The sequence below is a fragment of the Anomaloglossus baeobatrachus genome, chromosome 1 (assembly GCF_048569485.1).
Source record: "Anomaloglossus baeobatrachus isolate aAnoBae1 chromosome 1, aAnoBae1.hap1, whole genome shotgun sequence".
In the NCBI taxonomy this organism is placed as follows: Eukaryota; Metazoa; Chordata; class Amphibia; order Anura; family Aromobatidae; genus Anomaloglossus; species Anomaloglossus baeobatrachus.
Window position 1 is genome coordinate 667,057,338 of NC_134353.1, and position 17,493 is coordinate 667,074,830.

The 17,493-nt window shown below is 44.9% G+C and overlaps 1 protein-coding gene across 3 annotated transcripts in view; it reads left to right on the forward strand.

The window, feature by feature from the left end:
- The first annotated feature begins 14,444 nt into the window (after positions 1–14,444).
- USP30 (ubiquitin specific peptidase 30) overlaps positions 14,445–17,493 on the forward strand; it is a 55,824-nt gene continuing 52,775 nt past the window's right edge. The window contains exon 1 of one of the 3 annotated variants that reach the window (XM_075320028.1): positions 14,445–14,532. Coding sequence is in view for 1 of the 3 variants with exons in the window: in XM_075320027.1 (XP_075176142.1) it covers positions 14,556–14,626 (71 nt within the window). In the remaining 2 variants the exon portion in view is untranslated. The other 2 variants (XM_075320027.1, XM_075320029.1) reach the window with 2 other exon arrangements.

Genomic DNA, 17,493 nt, shown 5'->3' on the forward strand with positions numbered 1-17,493 from the left:
TCCTTTCACCGCCTGTCGGCCCTGCACTACACCTTACACCATAGACTCTCACGAGCACCAACAGTGTCCCCGGGGCACCGCTCCACCTGTGGGGAGCAGTACCACCATTGCTGCCATTCCATCACCCCGGAGGCCTCATACAGCAGCGGCGGCTTAATAGCCGCAAACCACAGGTGGCGTCACGACAAATATAAACTTTATTCACCCCAAGTCACCAGCCATATTAATTGACACCTAAGGAATAACGTTTGGAACTCCATTCTATGTCTGAACTGGGTGCAAAAACCTAAAAAAACATCACTATATGGAGATAAGGTATGCACACCAGTGACTATGCAAGGGGAATACATGTAATAGCAGAAACTGCTGTGTGAATACTGACATGAAAAATTAAATAGCTATATGTAAGAATGAAATGTGAAAAATGGAACCTGCATTACTGCCATGAATATATGAATAAAGAGAAATTTAGCTACTGAATTGATCAATGCAATAGAGCCCCAACACTACGCCAAAGTATTTCTCTACGTTGGGGTCCCTAGCTTGTGTGTGTCCTCTCATGCAGTTAAAAAACTTACCGTGTATGGGAAGCTGAGACCCAGGCTATATATACGTATTATGTATGTCCTCTCATGCAGTTAAAAAACTTACCGTGTATGGGAAGCTGAGACCCAGGCTATATATACGTATTATGTGGATTGGCAATAGGTGTGAGTGGGGTGGGTTCTCAAACGAAAAATTACTAACAAATAAGGAATAACGTTTGGAACTCCATTCTATGTCTGAACTGGGTGCAAAAACCTAAAAAAACATCACTATATGGAGATAAGGTATGCACACCAGTGACTATGCAAGGGGAATACATGTAATAGCAGAAACTGCTGTGTGAATACTGACATGAAAAATTCAATAGCTATATGTAAGAATGAAATGTGAAAAATGGAACCTACATTACTGCCATGAATATATGAATAAAGAGAAATTTAGCTACTGAATTGATCAATGCAATAGAGCCCCAACACTACGCCAAAGTATTTCTCTACGTTGGGGTCCCTAGCTTGTGTGTGTCCTCTCATGCAGTTAAAAAACTTACCGTGTATGGGAAGCTGAGACCCAGGCTATATATACGTATTATGTGGATTGGCAATAGGTGTGAGTGGGGTGGGTTCTCAAACGAAAAACTACTAACAAATAAGGAATAACGTTTGGAACTCCATTCTATGTCTGAACTGGGTGCAAAAACCTAAAAAAACATCACTATATGGAGATAAGGTATGCACACCAGTGACTATGCAAGGGGAATAGCAGAAACTGCTGTGTGAATACTGACATGAAAAATTCAATAGCTATATGTAAGAATGAAATGTGAAAAATGGAACCTACATTACTGCCATGAATATATGAATAAAGAGAAATTTAGCTACTGAATTGATCAATGCAATAGAGCCCCAACACTACGCCAAAGTATTTCTCTACGTTGGGGTCCCTAGCTTGTGTGTGTCCTCTCATGCAGTTAAAAAACTTACCGTGTATGGGAAGCTGAGACCCAGGCTATATATACGTATTATGTATGTCCTCTCATGCAGTTAAAAAACTTACCGTGTATGGGAAGCTGAGACCCAGGCTATATATACGTATTATGTGGATTGGCAATAGGTGTGAGTGGGGTGGGTTCTCAAACGAAAAATTACTAACAAATAAGGAATAACGTTTGGAACTCCATTCTATGTCTGAACTGGGTGCAAAAACCTAAAAAAACATCACTATATGGAGATAAGGTATGCACACCAGTGACTATGCAAGGGGAATACATGTAATAGCAGAAACTGCTGTGTGAATACTGACATGAAAAATTCAATAGCTATATGTAAGAATGAAATGTGAAAAATGGAACCTGCATTACTGCCATGAATATATGAATAAAGAGAAATTTAGCTACTGAATTGATCAATGCAATAGAGCCCCAACACTACGCCAAAGTATTTCTCTACGTTGGGGTTCCTAGCTTGTGTGTGTCCTCTCATGCAGTTAAAAAACTTACCGTGTATGGGAAGCTGAGACCCAGGCTATATATACGTATTATGTGGATTGGCAATAGGTGTGAGTGGGGTGGGTTCTCAAACGAAAAACTACTAACAAATAAGGAATAACGTTTGGAACTCCATTCTATGTCTGAACTGGGTGCAAAAACCTAAAAAAACATCACTATATGGAGATAAGGTATGCACACCAGTGACTATGCAAGTCACACCTATTGCCAATCCACATAATACGTATATATAGCCTGGGTCTCAGCTTCCCATACACGGTAAGTTTTTTAACTGCATGAGAGGACACACACAAGCTAGGGACCCCAACGTAGAGAAATACTTTGGCGTAGTGTTGGGGCTCTATTGCATTGATCAATTCAGTAGCTAAATTTCTCTTTATTCATATATTCATGGCAGTAATGCAGGTTCCATTTTTCACATTTCATTCTTACATATAGCTATTGAATTTTTCATGTCAGTATTCACACAGCAGTTTCTGCTATTACATGTATTCCCCTTGCATAGTCACTGGTGTGCATACCTTATCTCCATATATTAATTGACACCCACCAGGGCCACGGAGTCGGGCCCCGCCACCACTGACGACCCCCGGACTAGTCCGGCCCGGCACCGGGTGTCCCATAGCCCTGGGGTGGGCGAGTCACTAGCATTGCCCGGGATAGTAACTATCTCTCTATCTCTCTCCCAGTCTCTGTCTGTGTGTCACTGTCTGTCTGTCTCTCTGTCTGTCTCTTTCCTTGTCTGTCTGTGTCTATGTCTCTGTCTGTCTGTTTCTATCTCTCTGTCTGTATTTGTATCAGTGTATCTGTCTCCATCTCTGTGTCTGTCTGACTCTCTCTTTCCCCGACTGTCTCTTTCCCAGTCTCTTTGTCTGTCTCTTTCCCGGTCTGTCTCTTTCCAAGTCTGTCTCTTTCCAGGTCTGTCTCTTTCCAGGTCTGTCTCTTTCCAGGTCTGTCTCTTTCCAGGTCTGTCTCTTTGCCCGTCTGTCTCCTTGCCAGGGCTGTCTCTTTCCAGGGCTGTCTCTTTCCAGGGCTGTCTCTTTCCAGGGCTGTCTCTTTGCCTGGGCTGTCTCTTTCCAGGTCTGTCTCTTTCCCTGTCTGTCTGTCTGCCCGTCTGTCTCTTTCCCGGGCTGTCTCTTTCCCGGGCTGTTTCTTTCCCGGTCTGTCTCTTTCCAGGACTGTCTCTTTGCCCATCTGTCTCTTTCCAGGGCTGTCTCTTTGCCCGTCTGTCTCATTCCAGGTTTGTCTTTTTCCAGGTCTGTCTCTTTCCAGGTCTCTCTTTGCCCGTCTGTCGCTATGCCCATCTGTCTCTTTCCAGGGCTGTCTCTTTCCAGGGCTGTCTCTTTCCCCGTCTGTCTCTTTCCCCATCTGTCTCTTTGCCCATCTGTCTCTTTGCCCGTCTGTCTCTTTGCCCGTCTGTCTCTTTGCCCGTCTGTCTTTTTTCCCATCTGTCTCTTTGCCCGTCTGTCTCTTTGCCCGTCTGTCTCTTTGTCCGGCTGTCTCTTTGCTCGGCTGTCTCTTTCCAGGTCTGTCTCTTTCCAGGTCTGTCTCTTATTCCGGCTGTCTCTTTCCCCATCTGTCTCTTTCCAGGGATGTCTCTTTCCAGGGCTGTCTCTTTGCCCGTCTGTCTCTTTCCAGGGCTGTCTCTTTCCAGGGCTGTCTCTTTGCCCGTCTGTCTCTTTGCCCGCCTGTCTCTGTCTGTCTCTTTCCCTTTCTGTCTCTTTCCATGTCTGTCTTTTTCTGTCTCTCTCTATCCATCTCACCACCGACATCATATTACCTCACACATAAGTTTCTTATACTAACAGTTTATTTTGTTCCTATAGCAACCACTGACAGTTGCTATTAACTTGCAGCTCCCAGCTCCATTCAGTTTAATTGAGGCAGGATTTTAGAGAGTAAAGGCCAGTTTACACGCTACAATATATCTTATGATGTGTCGGCGGCGTCACGTCGTAAGTGACGCACATCCGGCATCGTAAGTTACATTGTAGCATGTAACAGCCACGTGCGATTGCGATTTAATGGTAAAACGTTCATCGCATGCACGTCGTTCATTTCCTAATAATTGAACTTCAGGTTGTTCATCGTACCCGGGGTAGCACACATCGCAGTGTGTGACACCCCGGGAACGATGAACAGATCTTACCTATGTTCTGCGGCTCCCGCCGGCAATGCGGAAGGAAGGAGGTGGGCGGGATGTTTACGTCCCGCTCATCACCGCCCCTCCGCTTCTATTGGCCGGCTGCCGCGTGACGTCGCTGTGACGCCGAACGTTCCTCCCACTCCAGGAAGTGGATGTCCGCCGCCCACAGTGAGGTCGTATGGACGGGTAAGTGCGTGTGACGGGAAATAATCGTTTATGCGACACGGGCAACAAAATTGAACGTGTCGCACATACGATGGGGGCGGGTATGATCGCATACAATATCGTATGCAGAATTGAAAGGTATAAAGCAGGCTTAACTGTAAAGCGCAGGGTTAAATTTTTACGTTAAAACATAGTCTATGACGTTCACTGAGTCACATGGAGCGTCTGTGCAAAATTTCGTGATTGTAAATGCGATGGTGCGGATTCCTTTAGCGGACATAGACACATACATACACTCAGCTTTATATATTAGATGTAGGACTATGAGGTGCATTAGATTATACGGAGGACTATATGGGGCCCATTATTATACAGTTAGGTCCAGAAATATTTGGACAGTGACACAATTTTCGCGAGTTGGGCTCTGCATGCCACCACATTGGATTTGAAATGAAATCTCTACAACAGAATTCAAGTGCAGATTGTAACGTTTAATTTGAAGGTTTGAACAAAAATATCTGATAGAAATTGTAGGAATTGTACACATTTCTTTACAAACACTCCACATTTTAGGAGGTCAAAAGTAATTGGACAAATAAACCAAACCCAAACAAAATATTTTTATTTTCAATATTTTGTTGCGAATCCTTTGGAGGCAATCACTGCCTTAAGTCTGGAACCCATGGACATCACCAAACGCTGGGTTTCCTCCTTCTTAATGCTTTGCCAGGCCTTTACAGCCGCAGCCTTCAGGTCTTGCTTGTTTGTGGGTCTTTCCGTCTTAAGTCTGGATTTGAGCAAGTGAAATGCATGCTCAATTGGGTTAAGATCTGGTGATTGACTTGGCCATTGCAGAATGATCCACTTTTTTGCACTCATGAACTCCTGGGTAGCTTTGGCTGTATGCTTGGGGTCATTGTCCATCTGTACTATGAAGCGCCGTCCGATCAATTTTGCGGCATTTGGCTGAATCTGGGCTGAAAGTATATCCCGGTACACTTCAGAATTCATCCGGCTACTCTTGTCTGCTGTTATGTCATCAATAAACACAAGTGACCCAGTGCCATTGAAAGCCATGCATGCCCATGCCATCACGTTGCCTCCACCATGTTTTACAGAGGATGTGGTGTGCCTTGGATCATGTACCGTTCCCTTTCTTCTCCAAACTTTTTTCTTCCCATCATTCTGGTACAGGTTGATCTTGGTCTCATCTGTCCATAGAATACTTTTCCAGAACTGAGCTGGCTTCATGAGGTGTTTTTCAGCAAATTTAACTCTGGCCTGTCTATTTTTGGAATTGATGAATGGTTTGCATCTAGATGTGAACCCTTTGTATTTACTTTCATGGAGTCTTCTCTTTACTGTTGACTTAGAGACAGATACACCTACTTCACTGAGAGTGTTCTGGACTTCAGTTGATGTTGTGAACGGGTTCTTCTTCACCAAAGAAAGTATGCGGCGATCATCCACCACTGTTGTCATCCATGGACGCCCAGGCCTTTTTGAGTTCCCAAGCTCACCAGTCAATTCCTTTTTTCTCAGAATGCACCCGACTGTTGATTTTGCTACTCCAAGCATGTCTGCTATCTCTCTGATGGATTTTTTTCTTTTTTTCAGCCTCAGGATGTTCTGCTTCACCTCAATTGAGAGTTCCTTAGACCGCATGTTGTCTGGTCACAGCAACAGCTTCCAAATGCAAAACCACACACCTGTAATCAACCCCAGACCTTTTAACTACTTCATTGATTACAGGTTAACGAGGGAGATGCCTTCAGAGTTAATTGCAGCCCTTAGAGTCCCTTGTCCAATTACTTTTGGTCCCTTGAAAAAGAGGAGGCTATGCATTACAGAGCTATGATTCCTAAACCCTTTCTCCGATTTGGATGTGAAAACTCTCATATTGCAGCTGGGAGTGTGCACTTTCAGCTCATATTATATATATAATTGTATTTCTGAACATGTTTTTGTAAACAGCTAAAATAACAAAACTTGTGTCACTGTCCAAATATTTCTGGACCTAACTGTATGGAGGACTGTGTGGTACATTATATTATATCTAAGTCTTTGTGGGGCCATGTTAATATTTCGAGTGCTATGAGGAAGCCTTTATACTTTATTGAGCTTTATATATTTAGGGCCATTTTACTGTATGAAAGCATATATACAGTGTGAAGGGTTGTGTGAGGTCTATCATACCGTGCGGCGGGCTCTGTTGGGCCATCATACTATTTGAAGGGATAGTAGGGGCCATTATACTGCATAGAGGGCTGTGTGGGGGTCACAGTTGGGGATCTTTCTGTGTCGAGGTCACAATTCATTGCCGGGGTAGTTGAAGGGGCATACAGTAGGGTCATCATACTGTGTGTAGGGTGCTGTGGAGGAATTAATTGTGTGGTATCATGTGGGTTATTTGCTCTTCCATGATGCATTATTACTTCGCTGTTTATCATTGTTCATAGTATAGCTTAATATGTAAATTTTAGTTGTATTTTTGCCAATAGAAAAAGCTCAAATTATTCTTTTAATGTGATAATTTTTACTGTTTACATTAATAGAATTTAATGTATGCTCTTTATGAACAGCTTTTTTAACATAATATGAAATATATACATATTGGATAATTCAATCCATTTGTGACAGAAATCTATTTTTGTCATGGTCCCTTCAAACTATCGAACATGTATTGGTTTTCAATGTCACGTATATAGTTTATTATAGTACTCTATCCAAAAACTATTCCTCACAATTGAATTGTCAAATGTTAAAAATTATCATTTTACATGACTGAATTGTGGTGTTAAAGGGGTGGTTCACTTTTTTCCAAGCCACATCCATATAACGTTGAGAAACAAGGCTTTTCTCAAATACCTTTTGTTGCATACATTTTGGTGCTAGTGAGGGTTCGGCTCCACTAGCGTTTTGCACGGATGAGTGCAATCCGATAAAACATCGGATTGCACTCGCACCAATGCAAAACTATGGGTCAGTGTCCATCTGCAATTGATTTCTCATGCTGTGTAGGCATGAAAAATGAATCGCAGCATGCTGCGTTTGGCAGCGATTCTCGGCTCACGCACCCCATACAAGTCTATGGGAGTAAGTCTATGGGAGTGTGTGAAACAATGCACTGCACTCGCATGTCATCCGACTGCAGTGCGATGTATGCAGAGACAGGCTGCGGAAGACATGGGGAGAAAGTGCTCTGTCCCTCTTTTCTGCAGCTGTGGTACGATCACAAGATCGTATCACAGTCGCATGACGCTTGGCTGGTGCTCACAACAGAGGGTCATTAGCATATTGCTTCCAATGCTCTTGCAACAGAAGCTATGCGCAAGTGGAACCGTACCCTGAGCGGCACTATTGCGGTCCGCTCATCCTCATCACGTGACCACTGGGCTCTGTGATCTCTGGGATCCGGTGATGTTACGTCAACTTTCAGTTGACCTGACATCACCGTGGTCGGCCCCAGTCTCCATGAGTGAATGGGCTATGGGCAGCGTTTTACCGCTCTTCACAGCCCAGCATCACAGCCCAGCATTGCTCCTGCTTGTGGCACTCTGCAGTGAAGGCGAGAGCAGGGAGATGCTGGGCTGTGATGAGCAGTGAAACTCCACGCACAGTCCAGTCACTCAGAGAGACTGGGGCCTACAGTGGTGATGTCAAGTCAACTGGAAGTTGACCTGACATCACCAGATCCCGGAGGTCACGGAGCTCGGGGGTCACGCGATGGGGATGAGAGGACCACAATAGCGCCGCTCACAGGCATTATTGGCAACAAAAGGTATTTTAGAGAAGTGACCCACCCCTTTAACATCGCAATTCAAACAGTTGTGTAATATGATAATTTTTAACATTTGACAATTCAATTGTGAGGAATAGTTTTTGGATAGAATACTATGATAAACTATATATGTAACACTTTAACCAATAAATGTTCAATTGTTTGAAGGGACCATGACAAAAATAGATTTCAGTCACAGATGGATTGAATTATCCAATATGTATATATTTAATATTATGTTAAAAAAGCTGCTCATAAAGAGCATACATTACATTCTATTAATGTAAACAGTAAAAATTATCACTTGAAAAGAATAATTTGAGCTTTTTCTATTGGCAAAAATAAAACTAAAATTTAAATATTAAACTATACTATGAACAATGATAAACGGAGTAGTAATAATGCATCATGGAAGAGCAAATAACCCACATGAAACCCCATAATTAATTCATCAGCAGCACTCTACACACAGTATGATGATCCTACTGTATGCCCCTTCAACTACTCTGGCAATGAATGGTGACACTGACACAGTAAGGACCCCAACTATGACCCCACACAGCCCTCCATGCAGTATAATGGCCCCTACTATTCCGCCAAATAGTATAATGGCCCCCACACAACCCTCCGCAAAGTATGATAGACCCCACAGAAACCTTCACACTGTATATATGCTTGCATACAGTATAATGGCCCTCATATAAAGCTAGATAAATTATAAGGGCTTCCTCATAGCACTCTAAATATTACAATGCCCCACAAAGGCTTAGATATTGATATAATGTGACAAACAGTCCTCCATATGTAATGGGCCCCATATAGTTCTCCGTATAGTCTAATGCACCTCATAGTCCTACATATATTATAAAGCACCCCTTAGTCCTTTATATAGTTTAATGCACACCTCATAGTCCTGAATGTATTAAATTGCGCCCCATGGTTGCGCATAATAATATGTGAGGCTGCATAATACAATAAGGGGGTGCATAATATAATATAAGGCTGCATGCTACTGTATGGTGGCACATAATACTATATTGAGGCACATAATACTATATGGGTTTGCATACTACTATATGGTATGAGTAAATTAACCTATTCACAAAAAATAGCCATAAAATACTATTTTATATATATATATATATATATATATATATATATATATATATATATATATATATATATATATATATATATATATACAGTGCCTACAAGTAGTATTCAACCCCCTGCAGATTTAGCAGGTTTACACATTCGGAATTAACTTGGCATTGTGACAGTTGGACTGTAGATCAGCCTGGAAGTGTGAAATGCACTGCAGCAAAAAAGAATGTTATTTTTTTTTTATTTTTTTTTTTTAAATTGTGAAAAGTGAAAAATTTATTCAGAGGGTCATTTATTATTCAACCCCTCCAACCACCAGAATTCTGTTTGGTTCCCCTAAAGTATTAAGAAGAATTTCAGGCACAAAGAACAATGAGCTTCACATGTTTGGATTAATTATCTCTTTTTCCAGCCTTTTCTGAGTAATTAAGACCCTCCCCAAACTTGTGAACAGCACTCATACTTGGTCAACATGGGAAAGACAAAGGAGCATTCCAAGGCCATCAGAGACAAGATCGTGGAGGGTCACAAGGCTGGCAAGGGGTACAAAACCCTTTCCAAGGAGTTGGGCCTACCTGTCTCCACTGTTGGAAGCATCATCCGGAAGTGGAAGGCTTATGGAACTACTGTTAGCCTTCCACGGCCTGGACAGCCTTTGAAAGTTTCCACCCGTGCCGAGGCCAGGCTTGTCCGAAGAGTCAAGGCTAACCCAAGGACAACAAGGAAGGAGCTCCGGGAAGATCTCATGGCAGTGGGGACATTGGTTTCAGTCAATACCATAAGTAACGTACTCCACCGCAATGGTCTCCATTCCAGACGAGCCCGTAAGGTACCTTTACTTTCAAAGCATCATGTCAAGGCTCGTCTACAGTTTGCTCATGATCACTTGGAGGACTCTGAGACAGACTGGTTCAAGGTTCTCTGGTCTGATGAGACCAAGATCGAGATCTTTGGTGCCAACCACACACGTGACGTTTGGAGACTGGATGGCACTGCATACGACCCCAAGAATACCATCCCTACAGTCAAGCATGGTGGTGGCAGCATCATGCTGTGGGGCTGTTTCTCAGCCAAGGGGCCTGGCCATCTGGTCCGCATCCATGGGAAGATGGATAGCACGGCCTACCTGGAGATTTTGGCCAAGAACCTCCGCTCCTCCATCAAGGATCTTAAGATGGGTCGTCATTTCATCTTCCAACAAGACAACGATCCAAAGCACACAGCCAAGAAACCCAAGGCCTCGTTCAAGAGGGAAAAAATCAAGGTGTTGCAGTGGCCTAGTCAGTCTCCTGACCTTAACCCAATTGAAAACTTGTGGAAGGAGCTCAAGATTAAAGTCCACATGAGACACCCAAAGAACCTAGATAACTTGGAGAAGATCTGCATGGAGGAGTGGGCCAAGATAACTCCAGAGACCTGTGCCGGCCTGATCAGGTCTTATAAAAGACGACTATTAGCTGTAATTGCAAACAAGGGTTATTCCACAAAATATTAAACCTAGGGGTTGAATAATAATTGACCCACACTTTTATGTTGAAAATTTATTAAAATTTAACTGAGCAACATAACTTGTTGGTTTGTAAGATTTATGCATCTGTTAATAAATCCTGCTCTTGTTTGAAGTTTGCAGGCTCTAACTTATTTGCATCTTATCAAACCTGCTAAATCTGAAGGGGGTTGAATACTACTTGTAGGCACTATATATATATATATATATATATATGTATAAAAAAAAAGTTTTTATTAATGATAAGTTATAGAAATAGTGAGAAAATAACCAAGAAATTATGCAGCACTGCAGACAAATAAGTCTAAAGGGGGCTTTACACGCAACGACATCGCTAACGAGATGTTGTTGGGGCCACGGAATTCGTGACACACATCTGGCCTCGTTAGCGACGTCATTGCGTGTGACAGCTACAAACGTCTGATAACGATCAAAAATACTCACCTAATCGTTAATCGTTGACACGTCGTTCATATCCCAAATATCGTTGCTGTTGCAGGACGCAGGTTGTTCGTCGTTCCTGAAGCAGCACACATCGCTATGTGTGACACCCCAGGAACGATGAACAACAACATACCTGCGTCATACCGGCAACGAGGTGGGCGTGTCATTAATACGGCTGGTCTCCACCCCTCCACTTCTATTGGTGGGCCGCTGTGTGACGGCGCTGTGACGGCGAACGAACCTTCCCCTTAACAAAGAGGTTGTTCGCCACTCACAGCGATGTCGCTAGGAAGGTATGTGTGACGGGTACTAGCGATTTTGTCCACCACGAGCAGCAATTTGCCCATGACGCACAAACGACAGGGACGGGTGCTTTCACGAGCGACATCGCTAGCGATGTCGCTGCGTGTAAAGCAGCCTTAACATGCTGGATGGCTGGCATGTCTTTTGCACTGTTTATAGGGTGTTGCCAGTATTTGGAGAAAACTTATGAAAAACTATTGTGCACGATTCTAAACTTTGTCAACAAGCAGCTCTTGACAGAGCACTTTTTAGCAGGCTGTGACATGCAGTGGTGGCTGTGACATGTGACTGTGACATAAGCGGTGGTCATGATATGCAGCAGTAGTAGCCGTGACATGCATCGATGGCTGTGACATGCAGTGGTGGCTGTGAGATGTGACTGTGACATGAAGCGGTGGTCATGATATGGAGCAGTAGTAGCCGTGAAATGCATCGATGGCTGTGACATGCAGTGGTGGCTGTGACATGTGACATGAAGCGATGGTCATGATTTGCAGCAGTAGTAGCCGTGACATGCATCAATGGCTGTGACATGCATCAATTGTTGTGACATGCAGCAATGGTCGTGACATGCAGTAATGGATGTGATATGCAGCAGTGGCTGTGACTTGCAGTGATGGCTGTGATATGCAGCGGTGACTTATAGCAGTGTCCGTGACATGCAGCAGTGGCTGTAACATGGAGCAGTGGCCTTGACATGCAATGGTGGCCATGACATGCAGTGGTGGCCGTGATATGTGGTAGTGTCCGTGACATGTAAGCGGTTCTGTTACATGCAGTGGTGGTTGTGACATGCGGTGGTGGCAATGACATACAGAAATGGCCATGACATTCAGCGGTGGCCGTCATATGTAGAAATGGTCGTGACACACAGTGGTGGCTGTGCCATGCAGTGGTGGCCGTGATATGTGGCCGTGACGGGTGAACGGTTTCTGTTACATGCAACGGTGGCCATGACATGTAGTGGTGGCCGTGACATGTAGCAGTGACAGTGACATGCAGCAATGGCCATGACATGTAGCAATGGCCATGACATGCAGTGGTGACTCACTGACTGTGCCATGCAGTGGTGGCCATGATATGTGGTGGTGGCCATGACAGGTGAGCGGTTTCTGTTACATGTAGTGGTGGCCGTGACATGCAGTAGTGGCCATGACATGCAGCGGTGGCAGTGACATGCAGTGGTGGCCGTGATATGTGGCGGTGGCCGTGACATGTAAGCAGTTTCTGTTACATGCAGTGGTGGCCATGACATGCAGGGGTGGCTGTGACATGCAGTGGTGGCTGTGACATGTAAGCGGTGGATGTGACATGTAAGCGGTTTCTGTTACATGTAGCAGTGGACATCACATGCAGTCGTGGCTGTGATATGTGGCGGTGGCCGTGACATGTAAGCGTTTTCTGTTACATGCAGCAGTGGCCGTGACATGCAGTGATGGCCGTGACATGCAGTTGTGTCTGTGACATGTAACAGTGGCAGTGACTTGCAACAATGGCCATGACATGCAGCGGTGGCCGTGACATGTGGTGGTGGCTGACATGTAAGCAGTTTCTGTTACATGCAGCGGTGGCCGTGACATGCAATGGTGGCAGTGACATGCAGCGATGGCGGTGACATGCAGTGGTGACCATGATATGTGAAATGTAAGCGGATTCTGTTACATGCAGCAGTGGCCATGACATGCAGAGGTGGCCGTGACATGTAGCTGTAGCCAAGACATGCATCAATGGCCATGATATGCAGCGGTAGCCATGACATGCAGTGGTGGCCGTGACATGCAGTGATGGCCGTGACATGTATCAGTGGCAGTGACATGCAGTGGTGGCCATGCCATGTAGTGGTGGTCTTGGTTATGCCTACTCTCTTCGCTGCACAGTGACATGCATTGGTGAGCTTGCCTATGTCTGCTCTCTCATTTGAAAAGTGACATGTGGTGGTGGCCTTGCCTATGTCTGCTTTCTCAGTTGTACAGTGACATGCAGTGGTGGCCTTGCCTATGCCTGCTTTCTCAGTTGTACAGTGACATGCAGTAGTGGCCTTGCCTATGTCTCCTCTCTCAGTTGCACAATGACATGCAGTGGTGGCAGTGACATGCGGTGGTGGCCTTGCCTATGTCTGCTCTCTCAGTTGCACAATGACATGCAGTGGTGGCAGTGACATGCAGTGGTGGCAGTGACATGAGGTGGGGGCCTTGCCTATGTCTGCTCTCTCAGTTGCACAGTAACATGCAGTGGTAGCAGTGACTTGCAGTGGTGGCCTTGCTTATGTCTGCTCTCTCAGTTGCACAGTGACATGCAGTGGTGGCAGTGACTTGCAGTGATGGCCTTGCCTATGTCTGCTCTCTCAGTTGCACAGTGACATGCAGTGGTGGCAGTGACTTGCAGTGGTGGCCTTGCCTATGTCTGCTCTCTCAGTTGCACAGTGACATGCAGTGGTGGCAGTGACTTGCAGTGGTGGCCTTGGTTATGTCTGCTCTCAGTTGCACAGTGACATGCAGTGGTGGCCTTGCTTATGTCTGCTCTCTCAGTTGCACAGTAACATGCAGTGGTGGCAGTGACTTGCAGTGGTGGCCTTGCTTATGTCTGCTATCTCAGTTGCACAGTGACATGCAGTGGTGGCAGTGACATGCAGTGGTGGCCTTGCATATGTCTGCTCTCTCAGTTGCACAGTGACATGCAGTGGTGGCAGTGACTTGCAGTGATGGCCTTGCCTATGTCTGCTCTCTCAGTTGCACAGTGACATGCAGTGGTGGCAGTGACATGCAGTGATGGCCTTGCCTATGTCTGCTCAGTTGCACAGTGACATGCAGTGGTGGCAGTGACTTGCAGTGGTGGCCTTGCTTATGTCTGCTCTCAGTTGCACATAAGTTCATTCAAGTACACAGGGAGGACAGGACGTAGGCGGCGCAGTGCTGAAATCAGGTTTCCATGGCAACTAGCGGCCTGTAGTGAGGTCCGCTCTCTTTAATGTTCCGCCCTGGATTTTCCGGTGCTCTAGTTTCATTGTCCTGACGGGACAAGAGAAGAGAACAGTGAGTTCCGTTTCGCGGGCGTGATGCTTAGCGGCTCTTCCCGGGCCTCTGAAGCGAGGGTCGGCGTGTCATTACGCAGAGCGCCTGGTGTCAGGTTAGGAGCGGGGCTGGTGGGAAGCTCAGGGTGTACATAGGCCGCAGCTCCACTGTCCGTACAGAGTTCACTAGGGGCGGACTGACAAGCGCAGTATCAGCCCATGAGTGGACGGTGTGGGCAGCACTGTAGGTCCTGCCCTGTGTCCGGAGCAGTGCTGCTGCCCTATTTGTGTACTGTCACTTTTATTGTTATTTATTTCCTAATTAACTGTATTGGAACATGTAAAACAATAAACAGTATTTCTCCTGAGGGAGCTGCAGCTCATACACTTCTGCCAGAGATGACACAAGGGGTTGTCTCCTCTCACAAAACTTTCCCTGATTATGTATAACCCATGTGTACAAACAAACTGCACTTTATTCACCCTCCCCAGGTCCAGCACTGAGCCGCCTCCGCGTGACGTATGGACTGAAGACAATCAGTGAGCTCAGCGACATGTGCAGAGCCGCTGCGCTCACTGATTGGCTGCAGCGCCGACACCATGACATCAGCACCGCACGCAATAACAGACACCGGGAGCGGTGACGGATACTCAGTGCCAGTCCCAGGGAGGGTGAGTAAAGCACCGATATTGTACAGCGCACTGTTCATATTAGGCAATATTTTTTGAAGAGGGAGTCAGAAAGTAAATGTAACAGACAAGTCTCTGTTCACATGTGTAATGTCCGTTCAGCCGCTGCGTACATAACAGCAAGTGGCAGGAAAAGTACATGTTTGTCCTATACAAAGTCATCACTGGATTTTTTTTAATTCTGTTTGCCTCTGTCATCATAAAATGACTGTTTAAATCAAGCCCAGGCGCTGGATGCGTCCTCGGCATGCCAAACTGTTTAGGATATGTTCCCACCTCCTTGTTTTCCATCAGTCTCCTCTTATATCTTTGGCTTAACAGGAGCCAGTAAAGGGCGGACATATATATAAAACAGGTAGGAGGGTGCTCTGAAATGCTCGGCTCCTGAGCTTGGTTTGAAGAGTCGTTTTGTGCTGTTGCGGGCGACATGTCATACGACACTGAAATCACAATGTTGTTTTACAACATTGAATCTAAATACTTCCTATGGTGTTGCCTCGCCCCACAGTCACAAATATTTACAAATGTGTTGGACTTCCTATCAGTGGTTGCCCGCAGCTCACTCGCCAAAGACTAAATGCTGCTGTGACCTCCATGCGCCTTCTCTGCGATTTGACTATTTTATTTTTAACAGCAAAAGCAGAGCTTTTACCATTGCGAGTGGCCGGCAAATTGCAGAGATGGTTTTTGGTGGTCCCAGTCCTGATGATGCATCAGCAGAGTCGCTGTATAACTAAAGCCAGATGTCTAATAGGGAGACATGTGTGTGTCTACATTTATCTAAGATAAAAAGGTTTTCTCACCAATGACATTTATGACGTATACCTTAGATTGGAGAATGTTGGATTTCCATTGATTGCTGGATCAGAGGACACTTGTTCTCTGCACAAAGACAGTCGCAGTAAGGTTGTGTTCATGCATCTGTAAAATACAGACAGTTCTTGGATTGGAAAAGACTGCCTAACCACTGGTTTTACCACCCTGAGCTAACTGCAATTGGCTCAGATCAGGAAACCCAAGAGTCAGGTTCCAATTGCGGGAATGGTCCATGTTTAAGGATGTTTGAGTCTAATTGAGCCTCTATAGAAGTGTTCTGAAAATGTTATTTAATTTTAAAAGGCCACTTGTATCCTGCTGTATCACATTGGTAGGGGTCCCTCTTCCATAATATCTGTAAATTTTTTGTGAAGCTTTATGTACAGTACCTTGCGAAAGTATTCGTTCCCCCTTGAATTTTTCAACCTTTTCCCACATTTCAGGCTTCAAACATAAAGATAAAAAATTTTAATGTTGTGGTGAAGAATCAACAAGTGGGACACAATTGTGAAGTGGAACGAAATATATTGCTTATTTTACACTTTTGTACAAAATAAATAACTGAAAATTGGGGCGTGCAATATTATTCGGCCCCTTTACTTTCAGTGAAGCAAATTCACTCCAGAAGTTCATTGAGGATCTCTGAATGATCCAATGTTGTCCTAAATGACTGATGATGATAAATATAATCCACCTGTGTGTAATCAAGTCTCCGTATAAATGCATCTGCTCTGTGATAGGCTCAGTGTTCTGGTAAGGCCAGAGTCACACTTGCGAGTGCCTCACGTGAGTCTCTCATTGAATCACCCAGCACGGACTCGCACTCTCCTTACAGGAGCGGTCGGTTGCATGTATGTCTATGCAGCTGAGACGCTCTTGTCCGGAGAGTGTGAGTCCGTGCTGGGTGAGTCAATGAGAGACTCGCGCGAGTTACACGTGAGGCACTCGCAATGTGACTCTGGCCTTAAAGCGCAGATAGCATCATGAAGACCAAGGAACACAATAGGCAGGTCCGTGATACTGTTGTGGAGAAGTTTAAAGCCGGATTTGGTTACAAAAAGATTTCCACAACTTTAAACATCCCAAGAAGCACTGTGCAAGCGATCATATTGAAATGGAAGAAGTATCATACCACTGCAACTCTACCAAGACCCAGCCGTCCATCCAAACTTTCATCTCAAACAAGGAGAGACTGATCAGAGATGCAGCCAAGAGGCCCATGATCACTCTGGATGAACTGCAGAGATCTACAGCTGAGGTGGGAGAGTCTGTCCATAGGACAACAATCAGTCGTACACTGCACAAATCTAGCCTTTATGGAAGAGTGTCAAGGAGAAAGCCATTTCTCAAAGATATCTACAAAAAATGTCGTTTAAAGTCTACCACAAGCCACCTGGGAGACAAACCAAACATGTGGAAGAAGGTGCTCTGGTCAGATGAAACCAAAATCAAACTATATGTTTGGCATAAAAGCAAC